Source organism: Oncorhynchus mykiss, chromosome 1 (genome assembly GCF_013265735.2).
Source record: "Oncorhynchus mykiss isolate Arlee chromosome 1, USDA_OmykA_1.1, whole genome shotgun sequence".
In the NCBI taxonomy this organism is placed as follows: domain Eukaryota; kingdom Metazoa; phylum Chordata; class Actinopteri; order Salmoniformes; family Salmonidae; genus Oncorhynchus; species Oncorhynchus mykiss.
The window spans coordinates 46,520,204-46,546,375 of record NC_048565.1 but is presented as its reverse complement, the minus strand read 5'-3'; the positions used below and the strand labels follow the sequence as shown (position 1 = coordinate 46,546,375).

At 42.5% G+C, this 26,172-nt stretch overlaps 1 protein-coding gene across 2 annotated transcripts in view; it reads right to left on the bottom strand.

Moving 5' to 3' along the window:
- Positions 1-21,018, bottom strand: part of LOC110524001 (metallophosphoesterase MPPED2) — a 50,584-nt gene extending 29,566 nt beyond the window's left edge. Inside the window, exons 1-2 of one of the 2 annotated variants that reach the window (XM_021603263.2) lie at positions 20,752-21,018; positions 19,420-19,674 (exon numbers count right to left, since the gene is read on the bottom strand). In XM_021603263.2, coding sequence (XP_021458938.1) covers positions 19,420-19,601 — 182 coding nt within the window. In that variant the 5' untranslated portion in view covers positions 19,602-19,674; positions 20,752-21,018. The remainder of the gene's footprint in view (positions 1-19,419; positions 19,675-20,751) is intronic. The other variant, XM_021603272.2, reaches the window with a different exon arrangement.
- Positions 21,019-26,172: the final 5,154 nt, after the last annotated feature.

Below are 26,172 nucleotides of genomic sequence, written 5' to 3'. Positions count from 1 at the left end.
CAAGTCACATAAGTTGCATGGACTGTGTGCAATAATAGTGTTTAACATGATTTTTGAATGAGTACCTGATCTCTGTACCCCACACAGGGTTATCTGTAAGGTCCCTCAGTCGAGCAGTGAATTTCAAACACAGATTCAACCACAAGACCAGGGAGGTTTTCCAATGCCTCAAAAAGAAGAATACACCCAGTCACTAAAGAAACAGGAGTCCTTCCTAACTTAGTTGCTGTAGAGGAAGGAAACCGCTCATGGAATTCGACATGAGAACAATGGTGACTTTAAAACAGTTAAGAGTTCAATGGCTGTGAGAACTAAGGATGGCTCAACAACATTGTAGTTACTCCACAATACTAACCCAAATGACAGCGTGAAAAGACGGAAGCCTGTACAGAAAAACACATTTCCAAAACCTTCATACAGTTTGCAATAAGGCACTAAAGTAAAACTGCAAAATAATGTGGCCTGAATACAAAGCGTTATGGTTGGGGCAACTCCAACAACATCACTGAGAACCACTCTTAATATGTTTAAGCATGGTAGAGGCTGCATCATGTTATGGGTATGCTTGTCATCAGCAAGGACCAGGGAGTTTTTAGGGTAAAAATAAACCAAATAGAGCTACGCACAGGAAAAATCCTACAGGAAAGACTGGTTCAGTCTGCTTTCCAACAGACATTGGGAGATAAATTCACCTTTCAGCAGGACAAGAACCTAAAACACAAGGTCATATATACACTGGAGATGCTTACAAGAATACATTGAAATATTCCTGAGTGGCCTAGCTACAGTTGACATAAATCTGCTTGAAAATCTATGGCAAAACTTGAAAATGTCTGTCTAGCTTTGATCAACAACCAACCCGACAGAGCTTGACATTTTTTTTAAAGAATCATGTGCAAATATTGTACAATCCAAGGTTGCAAAGGTCTTAGATTTACCCAGAAAGACTTTAGCAAAGATTGCCAAAACATGTTTTGACTTTGTCATTATGGATGAGGCTTCTCTACACCTTCGTGTGTAGTCTCTGTATCTCCCCAGTCTGAAGTACCAGTCGCATCATCTGCATTGGGACCAACTGGACCGTGTCATAAAGGCACACTGGTGTCATTTCTAATGCCACATTCAAGAAGCATTGGTGAGTCATCATCTTATATCTCTGCCCTGGTTACTTTGGATTGGATATTTTGTTGCTTTGTCTTCTCATATGTCACATGTATACTGCTCACCTCACCTCCAGGCAGTTATTGTGAAAAAGCTGTCAATACCAATAATATATAAATCATAAAACCTGAGAAGATTTAATGTGTGCGCACATACTGAAATATGTCTAGGATGTAAAACAATTCAACACTATGGCACAGTCCTAATTTGTGCAATGCACATTCATTGGAGAAGATGAAGAGATGGACCTGGGTTTGGAGTAGGAGAACATCTATGGCAATAGAGAGGACATGGAGGATGAGGAAGGTGATGTGGTCATTGGGTGAGTAGTGGTGTGCATATTTTGAATTGTCAACTTTGTTTGCCCTACAGCGTCCATAAAAATGTCTGACATTTTATTCATGCTCAAGGAGTCAGGCTTCAGCCAGTCCGTACAAGGAACATATGTTTGTGTTCCAGTCAACTGATGAAGATTTTCCAAGTCTGTTGGGTTCCAGCATTGTTCCTGTACCCAAGAAAGCAAAGGTACCTGATCTAAATGACTATCGTCCCGTAGCACTCACTTCTGTCATCATGAAGTGCTTTTAGAGGCGAGTTAAGGATCAGATCACCTCTACCTTACCTGACACCCTAGACCCACTTCAATTTGCATACCGCCCCAATAGAGCCACAGATGACGCAATCGCCATCGCACTGCACACGGCCCTATCCCACCTGGAAAAGAGGAATACCTACATCAGAATGCTGTTCATTGGTGTTGAATGCTGAGCTATAGTCATAGTACCCTACAAGCTCATCATCACTAAGCTCGGGGCCCTGGGTCTGAACCCCGCCCTGTGCAACTGGGTCCTGGACTTCCTGACGGGCCGCCCCCAGGTGGTGAAGGTAGGAAACAACACCTCTACTTCGCAGATCCACAACACAGGGACCCCACAAGGGTGCGTACTCAGCCCTCTCCTGTACTCCCTGTTCACCCATGACTGCGTGGTCATGCATGTCTTCAACTCAATCATCAAGTTTGCAGATGACACAACAGTAGTAGGCCTAATTACCAACAATGACGAGACAGCCTACAGGGAGGAGGTGAGGGCCCTTGCGGAGTGGTGCCAGGGAAATAACCTCTCCCTCAATATCATCAAAATGAAGAAGATGATCGTGGACTTCAGGAAACAGCAGAGGGAGCAAGCACCTATCCACATTGACGGGACCGAAGTGGAGAAGGTGAAAAGATTTAAGTTCCCCAGCATACACATCAATGACAATCTGAAATGGTCCACCCACACAGAGTGTGGTGAAGGTGGCGCAATAGCGCTTCTTCAAACCTCAGGAGGCTGAAGAAATTCGGCTTGGTTCCTAAGACCCTCACAAACGCACAATTGAGAGCATCCTGCTGGGCTGTATCACTGCCTGGTACGGCAACTGCAAAGACCGCAACCGCAGGGCTCTCCAGAGGGGGGTGCGGTCTGCCCAATGCATCACCGGGGGCACACTGCCTGCCCTCCAGGACACCGACAGCACCTGATGTCACAGGAAGGCCAAAAGGGTAATTAAGGAGAACAACCATCCGAGCCACGGCCTGTTCACCCAGGCTATCATCCAGAAGGCGAGGTCAGTACAGGTGCATCAAAGCTGGGGCCGAGAGACTGAAAAAGAGCTTCCATCTCAAGGTTATCAGACCGTTAAATATCCGTCACTAGCCGGCTACCACCACGTTACTCAACCCTGCACCCTGCTGTCCGATGTACATAGACTCACTGGTCACTTTAATAATGGAACACTTGTCACTTTAATAATGTTTACATACTGCTTTACTCATTTCATATGTCTACCATATCTACCAACATAGACAGGGCTCTAACTCCTCTAGCTCCACAATGAAATAGGGTGCAGGCCAGGCAGCTGTTGCCAGCCTGCCAGCATAATGGAGTCTGCCACTAGCACAGTCAGTGTAGTCAGCTCAGCTATCACCATTGAGACCGTGTCTGTGCCTCGACCTAGGTTGGGCAAAACTAAACATGGCGGTGTTCGCCTTAGCAATCTCACTACGATAAAGACCTCCTCCATTCCTGTCATTATTGAAAGAGATCATGATACCTCGCATCTCAAAATAGGGCTACTTAATGTTAGCTCCCTTACTTCAAAGGCAATTATAGTCAATGAACTAATCACTGATCATAATCTTGATGTGATTGGCCTGACTGAAACATGGCTTAAGCCTGATGAATTTACTGTGTTAAATGAGGCCTCACCTCCTGGCTACACTAGTGATCATATCCCCCGTGCATCCCGCAAAGGCGGAGGTGTTGCTAACATTTACGATAGCAAATTTCAATTTACAAAAAAAAAAAAATGACGTTTTCATCTTTTGAGCTTCTAGTCATGAAATCTATGCAGCCTACTCAATCACTTTTTATAGCTACTGTTTACAGGCCTCCTGGGCCATATACAGAGTTCCTCATTGAGTTCCCTGAATTCCTATCGGACCTTGTAGTCATAGCAGATAATATTCTAATCTTTGGTGACTTTAATATTCACATGGAAAAGTCCACAGACCCACTCCAAAAGGCTTTCGGAGCCATCATCGACTCAGTGGGTTTTGTCTAACATGTCTCTGGACCCACTCACTGTCACAGTCATACTCTGGACCTAGTTTTGTCCCATGGAATAAATGTTGTGGATCTTAATGTTTTTCCTCATAATCCTGGACTATCGGACCACCATTTTATTACGTTTGCAATTGCAACAAATAATCTGCTCAGACCCCAACCAAGGAACATCCAAAAGTTGTGCTATAAATTCACAGACAACACAAAGATTCCTTTATGTCCTTCCAGATTCCCTCTGTCTACCCAAGGACGCCAGAGGACAAAAATCAGTTAACCACCTAACTGAGGAACTCAATCTAAACTTGCGCAATACCCTAGATGCTGTTGCACCCCTAAAAACTACAAACATTTCTCATAAGAAACTAGCTCCCTGATACACAGAAAATACCCGAGCTCTGAAGCAAGTTTCCAGAAAATTGGAACGGAAATGGCGCCACACCAAACTGGAAGTCTTCCGACTAGCTTGAAAAGACAGTACCGTGCAGTACCGAAGAGCCCTTACTGCTGCTCGATCATCCTATTTTTCTAACTTAATTGAGGAAAATAAGAACAATCCGAAATTCCTTTTTGATACTGTCGCAAAGCTAACTAAAAAGCAGCATTCCCCAAGAGAGGATGGCTTTCACTTTAGCAGTGATAAATTCATGAACTTCTTTGAGGAAAAGATCATGATTATTAGAAAGCAAATTACGGACTCTATAAATCTGCGTATTCCTTCAAAGCTCAGTTGTCCTGAGTCTGCACAACTCTGCCAGGACCTAGGATCAAGAGAGACACTCAAGTGTTTTAGTACTAAATCTCTTGACACAATGATGAAAATAATCATGGCCTCTAAACCTTCAAGATGCATACTGGACCCTATTCCAACTAAACTACTGAAAGAGCTGCTTCCTGTGCTTGGCCCTCCTATGTTGAACATAATAAACGGCTCTCTATCCACCGGATGTGTACCAAACTCACTAAAAGTGGCAGTAATAAAGCCTCTCTTGAAAAAGCCAAACCTTGAACTAGAAAATATAAAAAACTATCGGCCTATATCGAATCTTCCATTCCTCTCAAACATTTTAGAAAAGGCTGATGCGCAGCAACTCACTGCCTTCCTGAAGACAAACAATGTATACGAAATGCTTCAGTCTGGTTTTAGACCCCATCATAGCACTGAGACTGCACTTGTGAAGGTGGTAAATTACCTTTTAATGGCATCAGACCGAGGCTCTGCATCTGTCCTCGTGCTCCTAGACCGTAGTGCTGCTTTTGATACCATCGATCACCACATTCTTTTGGAGAGATTGGAAACCCAAATTGGTCTACACGGACAAGTTCTGGCCTGGTTTAGATCTTATCTGTCGGAAAGATATCAGTTTGTCTCTGTGAATGGTTTGTCCTCTGACAAATCAACTGTAAATTTCGGTGTTCCTCAAGGTTCCGTTTTAGGACCACTATTGTTTTCACTATATATTTTACCTCTTGGGGATGTCATTCGAAAACATAATGTTAACTTTCACTGCTATGCGGATGACACACAGCTGTACATTTCAATGAAACATGGTGAAGCCCCAAAATTGCCCTCGCTAGAAGCATGTGTTTCAGACATAAGGAAGTGGATGGCTGCAAACTTTCTACTTTTAAACTCGGACAAAACAGAGATGCTTGTTCTAGGTCCCAAGAAACAAAGAGATCTTCTGTTGAATCTGACAATTAATCTTAATGGTTGTACAGTCGTCTCAAATAAAACTGTGAAGGACCTTGGCGTTACTCTGGACCCTGATCTCTCTTTTGAAGAACATATCAAGACCTTTTCAAGGACAGCTTTTTTCCATCTACGTAACATTGCAAAAATCAGAAATTTTCTGTCCAAAAATGATGCAGAAAAATTAATCCATGCTTTTGTCACTTCTAGGTTAGACTACTGCCATGCTCTACTTTCCGGCTACCCGGATAAGGCACTAAATAAACTTCAGTTAGTGCTAAATACGGCTGCTAGAATCCTGACTAGAACCCCAAAATTGTATCATATTACTCCAGTGCTAGCCTCCCTACACTGGCTTCCTGTCAAAGCAAGGGCTGATTTCAAGGTTTTACTGCTAACCTACAAAGCATTACATGGGCTTGCTCCTACCTATCGCTCTGATTTGGTCCTGCCGTACATACCTACACGTACGCTACGGTGACAAGATGCAGACCTCCTAATTGTCCCTAGAATTTCTAAGCAAACAGCTGGAGGCAGGGCTTTCTCCTATAGACCTCCATTTTTATGGAACGGTCTGCCTACCCATGTCAGAGACGCAAACTCGGTCTCAACCTTTAAGTCTTTACTGAAGACTCATCTCTTCAGTGGGTCATATGATTGAGTGTAGTCTGGCCCAGGAGTGGGAAGGTGAACGGAAAGGCTCTGGAGCAACAAACCACCCTTGTTGTCTCTGCCTGGCCGGTTCCCCTCTTTCCACTGGGATTCTCTGCCTCTAACCCTCTTACAGGGGCTGAGTCACTGGCTTACTGGGGCTCTCTCATACCGTCCCTGGGAGGGGTGCATCACCTGAGTGGGTTGAGTCACTGATGTGGTCATCCTGTATATCTTTATGTACATATTCTTTATCCCCTTACACTTGTGTCTATAAGGTAGTAGTTTTGGAATTGTTAGCTAGATTACTTGTTGGTTATTACTGCATTGTCGGAACTAGAAGCACAAGCATTTCACTACACTCGCATTAACATCTGCTAACCATGTGTATGTGACAAATAAAATTTGATTTGATTTGTCTGAGTTGGCGCCCCCCCTTGGGTTGTGCCGTGGCGGAGATCTTTGTGGGCTATACTCAGCCTTGTCTCAGGATGGTAAGTTGGTGGTTGAAGATATCCCTCTAGTGGTGTGGGGGCTGTGCTTTGGCAAAGTGGGTGGGGTTATATCCTTCCTGTTTGGCCCTGTCCGGGGGTGTCCTCGGATGGGGCCACAGTGTCTCCTGACCCCTCCTGTCTCAGCCTCCAGTATTTATGCTGCAGTAGTTTATGTGTCGGGGGGCTAGGGTCAGTTTGTTATATCTGGAGTACTTCTCCTGTCCTATTCGGTGTCCTGTGTGAATTTAAGTGTGCTCTCTCTAATTCTCCCTTTCTTTCTCTCTCTCGGAGGACCTGAGCCCTAGGACCATGCCTCAGGACTACCTGACATGATGACTCCTTGCTGTCCCCAGTCCACCTGGCTGTGCTGCTGCTCCAGTTTCAACTGTTCTGCCTTATTATTATTGGACCATGCTGGTCATTTATGAACATTTGAACATCTTGGCCATGTTCTGTTATAATCTCCACCCGGCACAGCCAGAAGAGGACTGGCCACCCCACATAGCCTGGTTCTTCTCTAGGTTTCAACCTAGGTTTTGGCCTTTCTAGGGAGTTTTTCCTAGCCACCGTGCTTCTACACCTGCATTGCTTGCTGTTTGGGGTTTTAGGCTGGGTTTCTGTACAGCACTTTGAGATTTCAGCTGATGTACGAAGGGCTATATAAATACATTTGATTTGATTTGATATGTATACAGTGGGGCAAAAAAGTATTTAGTCAGCCACCAATTGTGCAAGTTCTCCCACTTAAAAAGATGAGAGAGGCCTGTAATTTTCATCATAGGTACACTTCAACTATGACAGACAAAATGAGAAAAAAACAATCCAGAAAATCACATTGTAGGATTTTTAATGAATTTATTTGCAAATTATGGTGGAAAATAAGTATTTGGTCAATAACAAAAGTTTATCTTAATACTTTGTTATATACCCTTTGTTGGCAATGACAGAGATCAAACATTTTCTGTAAGTCTTCACAAGGTTTTCACACACTGTTGCTGGTATTTTGGCCCATTCCTCCATACAGATCTCCTCTAGAGCAGTGATGTTTTGGGGCTGTTGCCGGGAAACACGGACTTTCAACTCCCTCCAAAGATTTTCTATGGGGTTGAGATCTGGAGAATGGCTAGGCCACTCCAGGACCTTGAAATGCTTCTTACGAAGCCACTCCTTCGTTGCCCGGGCGGTGTGTTTGGGATCATTGTCATGCTGAAAGACCCAGCCACGTTTCATCTTCAATGCCCTTGCTGATGGAAGGAGGTTTTCACTCAAAATCTCACGATACATGGCCCCATTCATTCTTTCCTTTACACGGATCAGTCGTCCTGGTCCCTTTGCAGAAAAACAGCCCCAAAGCATGATGTTTCCACCCCCATGCTTCACAGTAGGTATGGTGTTCTTTGGATGCAACTCAGCATTCTTTGTCCTCCAAACACGACGAGTTGAGTTTACCAAAAAGTTATATTTTGGTTTCATTTGACCATATGACATTCTCCCAATCTTCTTCTGGATCATTCAAATGCTCTCTAGCAAACTTCAGAGGGGCCTGGACATGTACTGGCTTAAGCAGGGGGACACGTCTGGCACTGCAGGATTTGAGTCCCTGGCGGCGTAGTGTGTTACTGATGGCTTTGTTACTTTGGTCCCAGCTCTCTGGAGGTCATTCACTAGGTCCCCCCGTGTGGTTCTGGGATTTTTGCTCACCGTTCTTGTGATCATTTTGACCCCACGGGGTGAGATCTTGCGTGGAGCCCCAGATCGAGGGAGATTATCAGTGGTCTTGTATGTCTTCCATTTCCTAATAATTGCTCCCACAGTTGATTTCTTCAAACCAAGCTGCTTACCTATTGCAGATTCAGTCTTCCCAGCCTGGTGCAGGTCTACAATTTGTTTCTGGTGTCCAGCTATTTGGTCTTGGCCATAGTGGAGTTTGGAGTGTGACTGTTTGAGGTTGTGGACAGGTGTATTTTATACTGATAACAAGTTCAAACAGGTGCCATTAATACAGGTAACGAGTGGAGGACAGAGGAGCCTCTTAAAGAAGAAGTTACAGGTCTGTGAGAGACAGACATCTTGCTTGTTTGTAGGTGACCAAATACTTATTTTCCACCATAATTTGCAAATAAATTCATTAAAAATCCTACAATGTGTTTTTCTGGATTTTTTCTCTCTCATTTTGTCTGTCATAGATCAAGTGTACCTATGGTGAAAATTACAGGCCTCTCATCTTTTTAAGTGGGAGAACTTGCACAATTGGTGGCTGACTAAATACTTTTTTTGCCCCACAGTATAATGTATTCTATTCTACTGTATTTTAGTCAATGCCACTCTGATTATTGCTCTTCCTAATATTTATACATTTCTCAATTATATTATTTACTTTTAGATGTTTGTATTGTTGTGAATTGTTAGATACTACTGCACTGTTGGGGCTAATAACACAAGCATTTCTCTACACCCGCAATATCATCCGCTAAATATGTGTACGTGACCAATGCAATCGGATTTGTGGTGCGGAGAGTCCAGAGACTACATCATCAGCCAGAGTAACAGCTCTCAACGTCACGCAGATCTGCAGGTCGCGCAACCATGTGAGTGAATAGTTCAGCCAGCCTATGATCAGGAGGGTGCCAGCAGGCAATCTGCTCCTTTCTGCTGCCATTTTGGTGTCAGGTTGTATGCCGACCAAAGTCCTCTGAATGCTCGGCATGATGGGAGTGGCCACCATTCACCGCAGCACAGTCTTCTGTCACCAGCAAAACCACCTTGAGCCAGCAGTCCTCAAGACATGGGAAGTCGAGCAGTGGCACCCGTCGAAACTCTCCAGGAAATGGGTGGAGATCTGGTCTTGGCAACAGATGGAAGGAGTGAGTCCCGCCCCCTCCTCTCTCTCTCAACATAGTGTGTAGTCTTGCGTTAAGTGATACTACTTTTGTCTGAATAAGCCTACTTGTCACATTTCTTTTGGCTGTGTTGTCTAACTGTATGTCTATTTTGCGTTCATACAGCCAAATTCCCTTCTGCTAGCTGAAAGAACCGAGTATTTTTTCAACGGGCCGTGTGTGTATGTGTGTGTGTGTGTGTGCGTGTGTGTGTGTGTGTGTGTGTATATACAGTGCCTTGCGAAAGTATTCGGCCCCCTTGAACTTTGCGACCTTTTGCCACATTTCAGGCTTCAAACATAAAGATATAAAACTGTATTTTTTTGTGAAGAATCAACAACAAGTGGGACACAATCATGAAGTGGAACGACATTTATTGGATATTTCAAACTTTTTTAACAAATCAAAAACTGAAAAATTGGGCGTGCAAAATTATTCAGCCCCCTTAAGTTAATACTTTGTGGCGCCACCTTTTGCTGCGATTACAGCTGTAAGTCGCTTGGGGTATGTCTCTATCAGTTTTGCACATCGAGAGACTGACATTTTTTCCCATTCCTCCTTGCAAAACAGCTCGAGCTCAGTGAGGTTGGATGGAGAGTATTTGTGAACAGTAGTTTTCAGTTCTTTCCACAGATTCTCGATTGGATTCAGGTCTGGACTTTGACTTGGCCATTCTAACACCTGGATATGTTTATTTTTGAACCATTCCATTGTAGATTTTGCTTTATGTTTTGGATCATTGTCTTGTTGGAAGACAAATCTCCGTCCCAGTCTCAGGTCTTTTGCAGACTCCATCAGGTTTTCTTCCAGATTGGTCATGTATTTGGCTCCATCCATCTTCCCATCAATTTTAACCATCTTCCCTGTCCCTGCTGAAGAAAAGCAGGCCCAAACCATGATGCTGCCACCACCATGTTTGACAGTGGGGATGGTGTGTTCAGCTGTGTTGCTTTTACGCCAAACATAACGTTTTGCATTGTTGCCAAAAAAGTTCAATTTTGGTTTCATCTGACCAGAGCACTTTCTTCCACATGTTTGGCGTGTCTCATGTTTGGTGTGTCTCCCAGGTGGCTTGTGGCAAACTTTAAACAACACTTTTTTATGGATATCTTTAAGAAATGGCTTTCTTCTTGCCACTCTTCCATAAAGGCCAGATTTGTGCAATATACGACTGATTGTTGTCCTATGGACAGAGTCTCCCACCTCAGCTGTAGATCTCTGCAGTTCATCCAGAGTGATCATGGGCCTCTTGGCTGCATCTCTGATCAGTCTTCTCCTTGTATGAGCTGAAAGTTTAGAGGGACGGCCAGGTCTTGGTAGATTTGCAGTGGTCTGATACTCCTTCCATTTCAATATTATCGCTTGCACAGTGCTCCTTGGGATGTTTAAAGCTTGGGAAATCTTTTTGTATGCAAATCCGGCTTTAAACTTCTTCACAACAGTATCTCGGACCTGCCTGGTGTGTTCCTTGTTCTTCATGATGCTCTCTGCGCTTTTAACGGACCTCTGAGACTATCACAGTGCAGGTGCATTTATACGGAGACTTGATTACACACAGGTGGATTGTATTTATCATCATTAGTAATTTAGGTCAACATTGGATCATTCAGAGATCCTCACTGAACTTCTGGAGAGAGTTTGCTGCACTGAAAGTAAAGGGGCTGAATAATTTTGCACGCCCAATTTTTCAGTTTTTGATTTGTTAAAGAAGTTTGAAATATCCAATAAATGTCGTTCCACTTCATGATTGTGTCCCACTTGTTGTTGATTCTTCACAAAAAAATACAGTTTTATATCTTTATGTTTGAAGCCTGAAATGTGGCAAAAGGTCACAAAGTTGAAGGGGGCCGAATACTTTCGCAAGGCACTGTATATATACTGAAGAAATTAGAGAAAGTCAACAACAAAAATCTAACTGTAACCAGTGTCCTGTAACCAGTGTCCAGTGACCTGGTTCAGGTCGTCAGTCAAACTACCAGGGTAGTTACAAATAGCACAGGAAATAAAAAATAAACATGTATTGATCACATCTTCACTAATGCTGCAGAAATGTAGCATCCAAATCCATAGGATGTAGTGATGACAATATAGTAGCCACATCTAGGAAAACCAAGATGCCAAAGGCTGGGCCTAACAGTGTATAAGAGGTCATACAATAGATTTTTGCAGTGATTCTTATGTTGATGTAAAGAATATTTGCTTGTCTGTGGCGTGTGTAGTGAGGAGCAACCAGATGCTGGACTTGACACATTTGTGAAATTGCTTATTCCAGTTACTAATAAGCGTGCACCCATTAAGAAAATGACTAAAAACGGTTAAATCCCCTTGGATTGATGAGGAACTTTAAAGTCATATTTTTTTATTTAACCTTTATTTAACTAGGCAAGTCAGTTAAGAACAAATTCTTATTTTCAATGACGGCCTAGGAACAGTGGGTTAACTGCCTGTTCAGGGGCAGAACGACAGATTTGTACCTTGTCAGCTTGGTGATTTGAACTTGCAACCTTACTAGTCCAACACTCTAACCACTAGGCTACCCTGCCGCCCCTATGGTTGAGAGGGATGAGGCAAAGGGTATGGCAAATAAGTCTGGCAGCACTACCGATTGTCAAACATACTGCAAATTGAATTATTTATTTTATTTATTTATTTTATTAAGCCAGTTAAGAACAAATTCTTATTTACAATGATGGCTACCAAAAGGCCTCCGGCGGGGATTCAAAAAATAAATTTAGGACAAAACACACATCACGACAAGAGAGACAACACTACATAGAGACCTAAGACAACAACATAGCAGGGCAGCAACACATGACAGCACAGCATGGTTAGCAACACAACATAACATGGTAGAAACACAACATGGTAACAGCACAAAAGGCCAAGAAGGTAGAGACAACAATACATCACACAAAGCAGCCACAACTGTCAGTAAGTGTCACGATCGTCGTATGAAGCGGACCAAAACGCAGCGTGGTTATAGTTCATGGTTCTTCAATAAGAGACACTTAACATGAACTAACTACAAAACAATAAACGAAGAACGACCGTGAAGCTATAATGAGAACTGTGCTGACACAAGCAACTAACATAGACATAGACAATCACCCACAAACAAACAGTGAAACCCAGGCTACCTAAGTATGATTCTCAATCAGAGACAACTAATGACACCTGCCTCTGATTGAGAACCATACTAGAAATCCCAAAATCATAGAAAAACAAACAGACTGCCCACCCCAACTCACGCCCTGACCATACTAAATAATGACAAAACAAAGGAAATAAAGGTCAGAACGTGACAGTAAGAATGTCCACGATTGAGTCTTTGAATGAATAGATTGAGATAAAACTGTCCAGTTTGAGTGTTTGTTGCAACTCATTCCAGTCGCTAGCTGCAGCGAACTGAAAAGAGGAGCGACCCAGGGATGGGTGCGCTTTGGGGACCTTTAACACAATGTGACTGGCAGAATGGGTGTTGTGTGTGGAGGATGAGGGCTGCAGTAGGTATCTCAGATCGGGGGGAGTGAGGCCTAAGAGAGTTTTATAAATAAGCATCAACCAGTGGGTCTTGCGACAGATATACAAAGATGACCAGTTTACAGAGTTCAGGGATGTGTCCTATAAGAAGCATTGGTGGCAAATCTGATGGCCAAATGGTAAAGAACATCTAGCCGCTTGAGAGCACCCTTACGTGCCGATCTATAAATTATGTCTCCGTAATCTAGCATGGGTAGGATGGTCCTCTGAATCAGGGTTAGTTTGGCAGCTGGGGTGAAAGAGGGGCGATTATGATAAAGGAAACCAAGTCTAGATTTAACCTTAGCCTGCAGCTTTGATATGTGCTGAGAGGAGGACAGTGCACCGTCTAGCCATACTCCCAAGTGCTTGTATGAGGCGACTACCTCAAGCTCTAAACCCTCAGAGGTAGTAATAACACCTGTGGGAAGAGGGGCATAACATGAAAAATAAACTTTACTATGAAACAAAGACAAATTATATAAAGAATGATATTTAAGGTGCTCCAAAGCTTTTTACTAACATTTTGGGAAACAAGGTCAACTGGGCTCCATCATTCATTGAATCAGATGGCTCATTCATCACAAAACTCACTGATATTGCCAATTACTTTAATTACTTTTTCATTGGCAAGATTAGCAAACTTAGGCATGGCATGCCAGAAACAAATGCAGACACTACACATCCAAGTATATCTGACCAAATGATGAAAGACAAGCATTATACATTTGAATTCCGTAAAGTAAGTGTGGAAAAGGTGAACAAATTATTGTTGTCTATCAACAATGACAAGCCACTTGGGTCTTGACAATCTGGATGGAAAATTACTGCGGATAATAGCGGACGATAATGCCACTCCTATTTTCCATATCTTCAATTTAAGCCTACTAGAAAGTGTGTGCCCTCAGGCCTGGGGAGAAGCTAAAGTCATTCCCCTTTACTGGCTCAAATAGCCGACCAATCAGCCAATTACCAACCCTTAGTAAACTTCTGAAAAAAATGGTGTTTGACCAGATACAATGCTATTTTACCACTTACACAAATGACTGATGATTGGCGGAGAGAAATTTATGATAAAAAGATTGTGGGGGCTGTTATGTTAGACTTCAATGCGGCTTTTGACATTATCGATCATAGTCTGCTGCTGGAAAAACGTATGTGTTATGGCTTTACACCCCCTGCTATATTGTGGATAAAGAGTTACTTGTCTAACAGAACACAGAGGATGTTCTTCAATGGAAGCCGCTCCAACATAATCCAGGTAGAATCAGGAATTCCCCAGGGCAGCTGTTTAGGCCCCTTACATTTTTTAGTTTTTACCAACAACATGCCACTGGCTTTAAGAAAAGCCAGAGTGTCTATGTATGCAGATGACTCAACACTGTACACGTCAGCTACTACACCAACTGAAATGACTGCAACACTTGACAAAGAATGGGTGGCAAGGAATATTTCCAAAACCAAAAGCATTGTTTTTGGGACAAATCAGTCACTAAATCCTAAACCTCAACTAAATCTTGTGGAAATTGAGCAAGTTGAGGTGACTAAACTGCATGGAGTAAACCTGGATTGTAAACTGTCAAGGTCAAAACATATTGATACAAGAGTAGCTAAGATGGGGAGATGTCTGTCCATTATAAAGCGCTGCTCTGCCTTAACAACACTATCAACAAGGCAGGTCCTGCAGGCTCTGGTTTTGTCACACCTAGACTACTGTTCAGTAGTGTGGTCAGGTGCCACAAAGAGGGACTTAGGAAAATTTCAATTGGCTCAGAATAGGGCAGTACGGCTGGCCCTTAAATGTACATGGAGAGATGACATGAATTATATGCATGTCAATCTCTCATGGCTCAAAGTGGAAGAGAGATTGACTTCATCACTACTTTTTTTTGTAAGAGGTGTTGACATGCTGAATGTACCGAGCTGTCTATTTAAACTCATACCCCACAAGACATGCCACCAGAGGTCTCTTCACAATCTCCAAGTCCAGAACAGACTATGGGAGGCGCACAATACTACATAGAGCCATACCTACATGCAACTCTATACCACATCAGGTAACTGATGCAAGCAGTAGAATCAGATTTTAAAACAGGCAAAAATACACATTATGGAACATGGGGAACCGTGAAGAGACACACACAAAAAGGTACACACACATACGCACACAAGCGCTAGCACACGCACTCTACACACACGTACATTGTAATATTGTTGTATGGTGGTATTATACATTTTGTATTGTAGATATGTAGTGGTGTATTAATGTTATATGATGTACGGTTTTGTCTTATATGTAAGTGCTTTAATGTGTTTGAATCCCAAATTTAAAAATGGGCATCCCTAATAAATACAAATACTGGAATAGCAAATGGAGGGTAGTTTCCTGCCAGTACATTTTTCACTCATGTTGGGTAGGCTTCTCAGCTGCTATTCCGCCCAAACTCTGTATGCCATAGGCTCTCCAACACTGTTCCTGCAGCTACCCAGTGCTTAATTTGGGAAACCAAGTGAAATCTGTTTGGGAACGTCGATAGTAATATGTTTTCACAACATATTTCATTAAAAAGGCTGACAGGCCCTCTTTCTGCTTGTTGGAGAAAGGAATGAAGGAAAGGGGAGGAGACAGAAACTCACAGTGGTGAGATATTCTGTAGCAAAAATGTAACTTGTCAGCCTATTAATTGTGCCCTATTACTAGGCTATTAAAGATACAAATACACTAATTGCAGGCTAAATCTGAATGCGTTTAATTTAGTCTAGACCAATTATGTACCAAAGATATCTTAAATCAGTATATATATATATATATATATATATATATATATTTATTAGGGCAAAAAAGTATTTAGTCAGCCACCAATTGTGCAAGTTCTCCCACTTAAAAAGATGAGAGAGGCCTGTAATTTTCATCATAGGTACACTTCAACTATGACAGACAAAAATAGATTTTTTTTTTTACGGAAAATCACATTGTAGGATTTTTAATGAATTTATTTGCAAATTATGGTGGAAAAAAAGTATTTGGTCAATAACAAAAGTTTATCTCAATACTTTGTTATATACCCTTTGTTGGCAATGACAAACGTCATTGCCAAGGTCAAACGTTTTCTGTAAGTCTTCACAAGGTTTTCACACACTGTTGCTGGTATTTTGGCCCATTCCTCCATGCAGATCTCCTCTAGAGCAGTGATGTTTTGGGGCTTTTGCTGGGCAACACGGACTTTCAACTCCCTCCAAAGATTTTCTATGGGGTTGAGATCTGGAGACTGGCTAGGCCACTCCAGGACCTTGAAATGCTTCTTACGAAGCCACTCCTTCGTTGCCCGGGCGGTGTGTTTGGGATCATTGTCATGCTGAAAGACCCAGCCACGTTTCATCTTCAATGCCCTTGCTGATGGAAGGAGGTTTTCACTCAAAATCTCACGATACATGGCCCCATTCATTCTTTCCTTTACACGGATCAGTCGTCCTGGTCCCTTTGCAGAAAAACAGCCCCAAAGCATGATGTTTCCACCCCCATGCTTCACAGTAGGTATGGTGTTCTTTGGATGCAACTCAGCATTCTTTGTCCTCCAAACACGACGAGTTGAGTTTACCAAAAAGTTATATTTTGGTTTCATCTGACCATATGACATTCTCCCAATCTTCTTCTGGATCATCCAAATGCTCTCTAGCAAACTTCAGACGGGCCTGGACATGTACTGGCTTAAGCAGGGGGACATGTCTGGCACTTCAGGATTTGAGTCCCTGGCGGTGTAGTGTGTTACTGATGGTAGGCTTTGTTACTTTGGTCCCAGCTCTCTGCAGGCCATTCACTAGGTCCCCCCGTTTGGTTCTGGGATTTTTGCTCACCGTTCTTGTGATCATTTTGACCCCACGGGGTGAGATCTGCGTGGAGCCCCAGATCGAGGGAGATTATCAGTGGTCTTGTATGTCTTCCATTTCCTAATAATTGCTCCCACAGTTGATTTCTTCAAACCAAGCTGCTTACCTATTGCAGATTCAGTCTTCCCAGTCTGGTGCAGGTCTACAATTTTGTTTCTGGTGTCCTTTGACAGCTCTTTGGTCTTGGCCATAGTGGAGTTTGGAGTGTGACTGTTTGAGGTTGTGGACAGGAGTCTTTTATACTGATAACAAGTTCAAACAGGTGCCATTAATACAGGTAACGAGTGGAGGACAGAGGAGCCTCTTAAAGAAGAAGTTACAGGTCTGTGAGAGCCAGAAATCTTGCTTGTTTGTAGGTGACCAAATACCTATTTTCCACCATAATTTGCAAATAAATTCATTAAAAATCCTACAATGTGATTTCCTGGATTTATTTTCTTCTCATTTTGTCTGTCATAGTTGAAGTGTACCTATGATGAAAATTACAGGCCTCTCATCTTTTTAAGTGGGAGAACTTGCACAATTGGTGGCTGACTAAATACTTTTTTGCCCCACTGTATAAATATATATATGTTTTAATGTTTTTCGGCCATGTGTAATATGAGGTAGGCTATGTATTGTATAATGGCACAATCATTATTTTAATTCAGTTATTCGAGGGGGGGGGGGGCTGGGCTCATATATAGGCCTAGGCTTTTGCATAAGCTCTAATATGCATGTTTTTAATTTGAATTAATCATTACCTTAGAAAGCGCTGTCCATTTCGTAGTGTTAGGCTTTGAAACAGCATCCACAATGACCATGTTTTCCACTCAGTTTGAACCTGTTGTTGAACTTCGTTTTTCAAATTGATCAATTACAATTAAGTGAGCTATAAAAGCATGATACTCTTCTGATAAGTGTTTGATGTGATTTTTGAACACATTTGCATTTAAAGTCAGAGTGGTTAGAGGGACAATAGAGTCCTGAGTACCAGGCCATTAGACACCTGATGATCGTTAGTAAGTTTGGTACTACTAATGCATGTCCAGAGTGCCTAACAGGAGCTTACCTTGACTCAAGGTCAGGTAGAATTTTACTGCGGTCATGACTGCCGGTGTGGCGGTAATAAGGTCACGGCAACAGCCCTCCTCATTGCGAGTCAAATTAGAAAGAAAGTCGACATTTCCTCGCGTCTATGCGGAGCAATGCTGGTAAAATGAGCTGATAAATTGTCCGAATATGTTGTACTAAAGAGGTTTCATTGGGCTGTAGGCTAGGATTTACCCGCTACCTATTTGAAAACAATAGCCCACTTGTGTTGATTTCGAGCAGGCATATCAGCCTTAGGCAGGCTACAACTGGAAAACCCGAGGAACTCCGATTTCAAGAGAGAAGCCATGTTATACGGAAAAGATCGAGACTAGCCAACATTTTCAGAAACTGCTCGGCTTTATTATCTACAACTCTCCTCATGCTAGCATAACAAAATGTTTCGTCCCGTAGGACATTTAAGGTGAGTCAAATGGAACACACAACAATAATTCCCAAGGGGCTACATAGCAAATATAAAACAAATACAACGATGTATTATGGATTTTCATGACAATTAATTTGGCATATGCTACGTAGCATTTGAACTGACACTTGCTACTCTTGCGTGTAAATTTCACGCCGTTGACGGACGTCTCTCCATGTGATTTCGGCTTTTAGCTTCTCACAGTCCTGTGCTAAAACGCTCCATCCGATTGAATTACTGTAGCAGTGGCAGATAGGTTCAATACACAAGCTTCAATAAAACAATCCAACAAAGTCCACCTTGTTGTTCTACTGAGACATCTGCTCAGGGTCTAAGACAAACAGACAGAGAGAGACGTTGTGATTTTATGGCTACTATTCAAAAAATAAAAGTTATCAGTGGACTAAGTGAAAAACACTGGTTAACGGAAGTCCAGACTTCGATAAAAGAGGACATCTGCCGTACGCCTTTGTTTTCTCTCTGCTGGTAAAGTGTTTTGTGTGGGTGTCACTGCCAGGCAGTGAGTCCCAGTGAGACAGCCAGAAGCACCTGCCTCCCCCTCTGACCACCCCGGGCCAACCCACCTCCATCCACAGCAACACTCATTACATCCTAATGATTCAGAAGTCAATAGGCAAGTTACTTACAATTGAACTGTGACCCAGAGGTCAAAGGAACATTGTTAAATAGCTTATAAACCCACCGCACCTCTGACCTCCGTTAAGTTGGTAACATGAAAAGGTGGCCTCCGCCACTCTAGATTATTTGGCAGGGCGGATAACTCACAAACCAATCCAATGAAATAAAATCATCCTCCATCTACTCTTCTGTATGAATCACAAGCTAATATCTGGTGAGAATAGAATAGAGGCATCACCAGCTGGGGGTTAGTGGTAGAGGTAGTGAGGACAGATGTCTATATATTCCCTTTCTTTAGTTTGAACCCCATCAATCAATACTCTGTGCACTGTAAAGGCCCTTCAGATGAAAGAGAGATAGATATAACGCAGTCTGTGGATAGATAGACACTCACATGTGGACATGGGGTGGTTGGAAGCGGCTCTCGTTGATGTTGTAGTGGGTAAAGGCCTGTGTGGGGTTGGAGCTGTACTCGTCCACAGTGATGGTCACCTTGCCCTGAGAGGGAGGGGTTCTGTGAGCCATGGCTCCACTGCTAGGGACATGGGCAGTTAGTTTACCAGGATCCAGGACCATCCTAGGAAGCAGGCATCATTCAGAATGGCCCCGCTCAGCTCACCAACTCAGACCCACCGGCCCTCTGGATAATCTGTACCACCGCAAACAGAAAGAGGAGGAAATCTTTATATACAATAATTGTGCCGTATCATCAATAAATGACAGCATTAACTGAGCCTTAATTCAAATAAACTAAATGACAGCACTAACTGAGTACTGTACAAAAAAACTCAGCAAGAAAACATTCAGAATACATAGTTACAATAATAACTCAACCACTAATATCAGAAAAGTACATGTCTTGTTAATTTCTGCTGCTAGATTTTATCTACAGTAGATAGGATAAAACAAATAAGCTCAGACATTAAAACCTAACAATGATGTAGTAGAAAATATTTTGACCAAATGTAATAGTGACTCAGTAAATTGATATGATGTAACCAAGTGAATTATGTAGTAGGCCTATTGGCTAGATGACATAAGTGAACTTTGACCAAAACCACCTAAAAACGGTCAAGACAATAAAAAGTGAAAACAAAAACATAACTAGGGGGCGGCAGGGTAGCCTAGTGGTTACTAGCGTTGGACTAGTAACTGGAAGGTTGCAAGTTCAAACCCCCAAGGTACAAATCTGTCATTCTGCCCCTGAACAGGCAGTTAACTCACTGTTCCTAGGCCGTCATTGAAAATAAGAATTCGTTCTTAACTGACTTAATAAAAAAATAAAAATAAAGAACTACCCAGACGAATTTAACATGAGAAAATTAACAGAGGTGCAGACAAGACTACATTTTCCACCACTCAACTTCAACAAGCTGATTGTCTTACAAACTAAATTGTAAGATGATCTTTTGCGAAAAATCGGATCCCTCTTTTGTTTCACACTGCAACATTTTGAAGAGGGAATTTAAAAAAAACTACGCACCATTTATACCAATCAGCCTAAAAAGAGAAATATGGAAAGAGACCAAATTGGACCTCTGACACCAGAGATTACACGATTGTGTTGTTCCTAATTTATTGTATCCTGCATTACAGAGAATAAAATACAAACATAAACCAAGTTATTGCATCTAAAAAATATATAGTACGAATAGCAACATCTATAGCCTCTGCAGAAACCTCTGTATCCATATGGCTCGTAAATGACAAGCCACCTCTAACCCACCGCTTTGTGCCTGCCTCGTTATTTTTTCCCCAACGATTTTCTTGCCAAACGGGTGGCGAGTTCCTTTCCTTCGGCCGATAACTGCTCCGGGTTAAACCGATCTGTTTTCAAAAACGCGGTCCCATAGGTAACGCAGAGAATTCACCTCTTGAGAGGTGGAGGTCGTGGCAAGCAGGGCAGAACCTTCGACCCTGAGAGACCCTCGGCTGGCTATTGAGGAAATGCGACAGACAGGCAACGAGCGAGTAAGGAGCCTCGATGTGAAAAGAGAAGGAGGGGGGGGAGCCCGAGAGTGCAGTGCAGTGCGAGAGGACTGCCACCGGGGTCAGAGAGCAGTACAGAAGCACAGGGAGACGCGGAGGGGACCGCACTGGGACCACTGTTTGTAGAATTTGAAATAGGATTTCAAGCAAACTATTATTATTCTTTTTTACTATTTATATTTTTGGATAGCCTACAATTGGGCTCACATAGCCATTGTTGCCTATTAAAACGTATTATACATACATTATACATATAAAGAACGACAAATACACCAAATTAAATACACGTTTGTACTGTTAAATGTAAGGTCCTAGCAGTGTATATTAAAACAATGACATACTACCTGGACTACTTGCATTGACCCCCCCCCCCCTTTTTTTCCAATGCTACTGCTAGTCAATGTTTATTATCTATGCATAGTCACTTTACAGTACATTCGGGAAGTATTCAGACCTTTCACCTTTTCCACATTTGTTAAGTTACAGCCTTATTGTAAAATGGATTCAATAAAATAAAACATCATCAATCTACACACAATTCCCCATAATGACAAAGCGAAAATCAAGTTTTTTTAGACATAAATACTGAAATACCTTATTTACATAAGCATTCAGATCCTTTGCTATGAGACTCGAAATTGAGCTCAGGTGCATCCTGTTTCCATTGATCATCCTTGAGATGTTTCTACAACTTCATTGGAGTCCACCTGTGGAGAATTAAATTGATTGCATATGATTTGGACCGGCACACACCTGTCTATATAAGGTCCCACAGTTGGTAATGCATGTCAGATCACAAATCAAGCCATGAGGTCGACGGTGTTCTCTGTAAAGCTCTGAGACAGGATTATGTCGAAGCACAGATCTGGGGAAGGACTACCAAAAAAGGTCTGCTACATTGAAGGTCCCCAAGAACACAGTGGCCACCATCGATCCTAAATGGAAGACGTTTGGATCCACCAAAACTCTAACCTAGAGCTGGCCGCCGGGCCAAACTGAGCATATGGGGGGAAATGGTCAGTGAGGTGACCAAGAACCCGATGGTCACTCTGACAGAGTTCCAGAGTTCCTCTGTTGAGATGGGAGAACCTTCCAGAAGGACAACCATCTCTGCAGCACCCCACCAATCAGGCCTTTATGGTAGAGTGGCCAGACGGAAGCCACTCCTCAGTAAAAGGCACATGACAGCCCGCTTGGAGTTTGCCAAAAGATTCTCAGATCATGACAAACAAGATTCTCTGGTCTGATGAAACCAAGATTTAACTCAGTTGCCTGCATGCCAAGCGTCACGTCTGGAGGAAACCTTGCACCATCCCTATGGTGAAGCATGGTGGTGGCAGCCTCATGCTGTGAGGATGTTTTCAGCAGCAGTGACTGGGAGTCAAGATTGGGGGAAAGATGAACGGAGCAAAGTATAAAGAGATCCTTGATGAAAACCTGCTCCAGAGTGCTCAGGACCTCAGACTGGGGCAAAGGTTCACCTTCCAACCGGACAATGACCCTAAGCACACAGCCAAGACAACGTGGGAGTGGCTTCAGGACAAGTCTCTGAATGTCCGTGAGTGGCCCAGCCAGAGCCCGGACTTGAACCTGATCAAACATCTCTGGAGAGACCTGAAAATACTGTGTAGCGACACTCCCCATCCAACCTGACAGAGCTTGAGAGGATCTGCAGAGAAGAATGGGAGAAACTCCACAAATACAGGTGTGCCAAGCTTGTAGAGTCATATCCAAGAACAAAGTACTGAGTAAAGGGTCTGAATACTTATGTAAATGTGATATTTCAGTTTTAAAAAATAAAATAAATTTAGCTTTAACATTATGGGGTATTGTGTGAAGATTGATGAGGAAAAAAATACAATTTGATCAATGTTATAATAAGGCTTAAATGTAACAAAATGTGGAAAGAGTGAAGGGTTCTGACTACTTTCCGAATGCACTATGCATGTACATATTACCTTGACTAACCTGTACCCCGCACATTGATTTGGCACCAGTACCCCCTTTATATATAGCCTCGTTATTTTATTTTAACTTTTAATGTTATTTTTTACTTTAGTTGATTTTTTTCCCTTTACTGCATTGTTTAAGGGCTTGTAAGTAAGCACTTCAAGGTAGATCTACACCAGTTGTATTCGGCGCATGTGACAAATAAAATTTGATTTGCACACTTGGAAATTATTAGAGATATTGGCATACTATTATGTCCCGCTACTGCATTTTGCTTTCCTAATGCGTGCAATCAGTACCAGCAAAGGTGTGAAGGAAAAAGTAACTACTCTTCATGTATTCTATAATAAAAAAAATTTAACAATTTTTTCACCTTTATTTAACGAGGTAGGCTAGTTGAGAACAAGTTCTCAGTTACAACTGCGACCTGGCCAAGATAAAGCCAAGCAGTGCGACACAAACAACAACACAGAGTTACACATGCAATAAAAAAACATACAGTCAGTAATACAATAGCAAAAGTCTATATACAGTGTGTGCAAATGAGGTAGGATAAGTGAGGTAAAGGCAATAAATAGGCCATAGTGGCGAAGTAATTAGAATATAGCAATTAAACACTGGAGTGATAGATGTGCAAGTAGAGATACTGGGGTGCAACGGAGAAAAATAAATAAATTTTAAAAAAGTATGGGGATGAGGTAGTCTGAGCTGCTCTGACAGCTTGTTCTTAAAGCTAGTGAGGGAGATATGAGTCTCCAGCTTCAGTGAATTATGCAGTTCGTTCCAATCATTGGCAGCAGAGAACTGGAAGTTAAGGCGGCTGAAGGAGGAATTGGCTTTGGGGGTGACCAGTGAAATATACCTGCTCGAGCGCATGCTACGGGCGGGTGCTGCTATGGTGACCAGTGAGCTGAGATAAGGCGGGGCTTTATCTAGCAAAGACTTATAAATGACCTGGAGCCAATGGGTTTGGCGATGAATATGAAGCGAGGGCCAGACAATGAGAGCATCCAGGTCGCAGTGGTGGGTAGTGTATGGGGCTTTGGTGACGAAACAAAAGGCACTGTGATAGACTGCATCCAATTTGCTGAGTAGAGTGTTGGATGCTATTTTGTAAATGACATCACCGATGTCAAAAATCGGTAGGATGGTCAGTTTTACGAGGGTATGTTTGGCAGCATGAGTGAAGGATGCTTTGTTGTGAAATAGAAAGCCGATTCTAGATTTAATTTCGGATTGGAGATGCTTAATGAGTCTGGAAGGAGAGTTTACAGTCGAACCAGACACCTACAGTGCCTTGCGAAAGTATTCGGCCCCCTTGAACTTTGCGACCTTTTGCCACATTTCAGGCTTCAAACATAAAGATATAAAACTGTATTTTTTTGTGAAGAATCAACAACAAGTGGGACACAATCATGAAGTGGAACGACATTTATTGGATATTTCAAACTTTTTTAACAAATCAAAAACTGAAAAATTGGGCGTGCAAAATTATTCAGCCCCCTTAAGTTAATACTTTGTAGCGCCACCTATTGCTGCGATTACAGCTGTAAGTCGCTTGGGGTATGTCTCTATCAGTTTTGCACATCGAGAGACTGAATTTTTTTCCCATTCCTCCTTGCCAAACAGCTCGAGCTCAGTGAGGTTGGATGGAGAGCATTTGTGAACATCAGTTTTCAGTTCTTTCCACAGATTCTCGATTGGATTCAGGTCTGGACTTTGACTTGGCCATTCTAACACCTGGATATGTTTATTTTTGAACCATTCCATTGTAGATTTTGCTTTATGTTTTGGATCATTGTCTTGTTGGAAGACAAATCTCCGTCCCAGTCTCAGATCTTTTGCAGACTCCATCAGGTTTTCTTCCAGAATGGTCCTGTATTTGGCTCCATCCATCTTCCCATCAATTTTAACCATCTTCCCTGTCCCTGCTGAAGAAAAGCAGGCCCAAACCATGATGCTGCCACCTCCATGTTTGACAGTGGGGATGGTGTGTTCAGCTGTGTTGATTTTACGCCAAACATAACGTTTTGCATTGTTGCCAAAAAGTTCCATTTTGGTTTCATCTGACCAGAGCACCTTCTTCCACATGTTTGGTGTGTCTCCCAGGTGGCTTGTGGCAAACTTTAAACAACACTTTTTATGGATATCTTTAAGAAATGGCTTTCTTCTTGCCACTCTTCCATAAAGGCCAGATTTGTGCAATATACGACTGATTGTTGTCCTATGGACAGAGTCTCCCACCTCAGCTGTAGATCTCTGCAGTTCTTCCATAGTGACCATGGGCCTCTTGGCTGCATCTCTGATCAGTCTTCTCCTTGTATGAGCTGAAAATTTAGAGGGACGGCCAGGTCTTGGTAGATTTGCAGTGGTCTGATACTCCTTCCATTTCAATATTATCGCTTGCACAGTGCTCCTTGGGATGTTTAAAGCTTGGGAAATCTTTTTGTATCCAAATCAGGCTTTAAACTTCTTCACAACAGTATCTCGGACCTGCCTGGTGTGTTCCTTGTTCTTCATGATGCTCTCTGCGCTTTTAACGGACCTATCACAGTGCAGGTGCATTTATACGGAGACTTGATTACACACAGGTGTATTGTATTTATCATCATTAGTCATTTAGGTCAACATTGGATCATTCAGAGATCCTCACTGAACTTCTGGAGAGAGTTTGCTGCACTGAAAGTAAAGGGGCTGAATAATTTTGCACGCCCAATTTTTCAGTTTTGATTTGTTAAAAAAGTTTGAAATATCCAATAAATGTCGTTCCACTTCATGATTGTGTCCCACTTGTTGTTGATTCTTCACAAAAAAATACAGTTTTATATCTTTATGTTTGAAGCCTGAAATTTGGCAAAAGGTCGCAAAGTTCAAGGGGGCCGAATACTTTCGCAAGGCACTGTAGGTATTTGTAGTTGTCCACATATTCTAAGTCAGAACCATCCAGAGTAGTGATGCTGGATGGGAGGGCAGGTGTGGGCAGCGATCATTTGAAGAGCATGTATTTAGTTTTACTTGCATTTAAGAGCAGTTGGAGGCCACGGAAGGAGAGTTGTATGGCCATGAAGCTCGTCTGGAGGTTAGTTAACACAGTGTCCAAAGAAGGGCCAGAAGTATACAGAATGGTGTCGTCTGCTTAGAGGTGGATCAGAGAATCACCAGCAGCAAGAGCGACATCATTGATGTATGCAGAGAAAAGAGTCGGCCC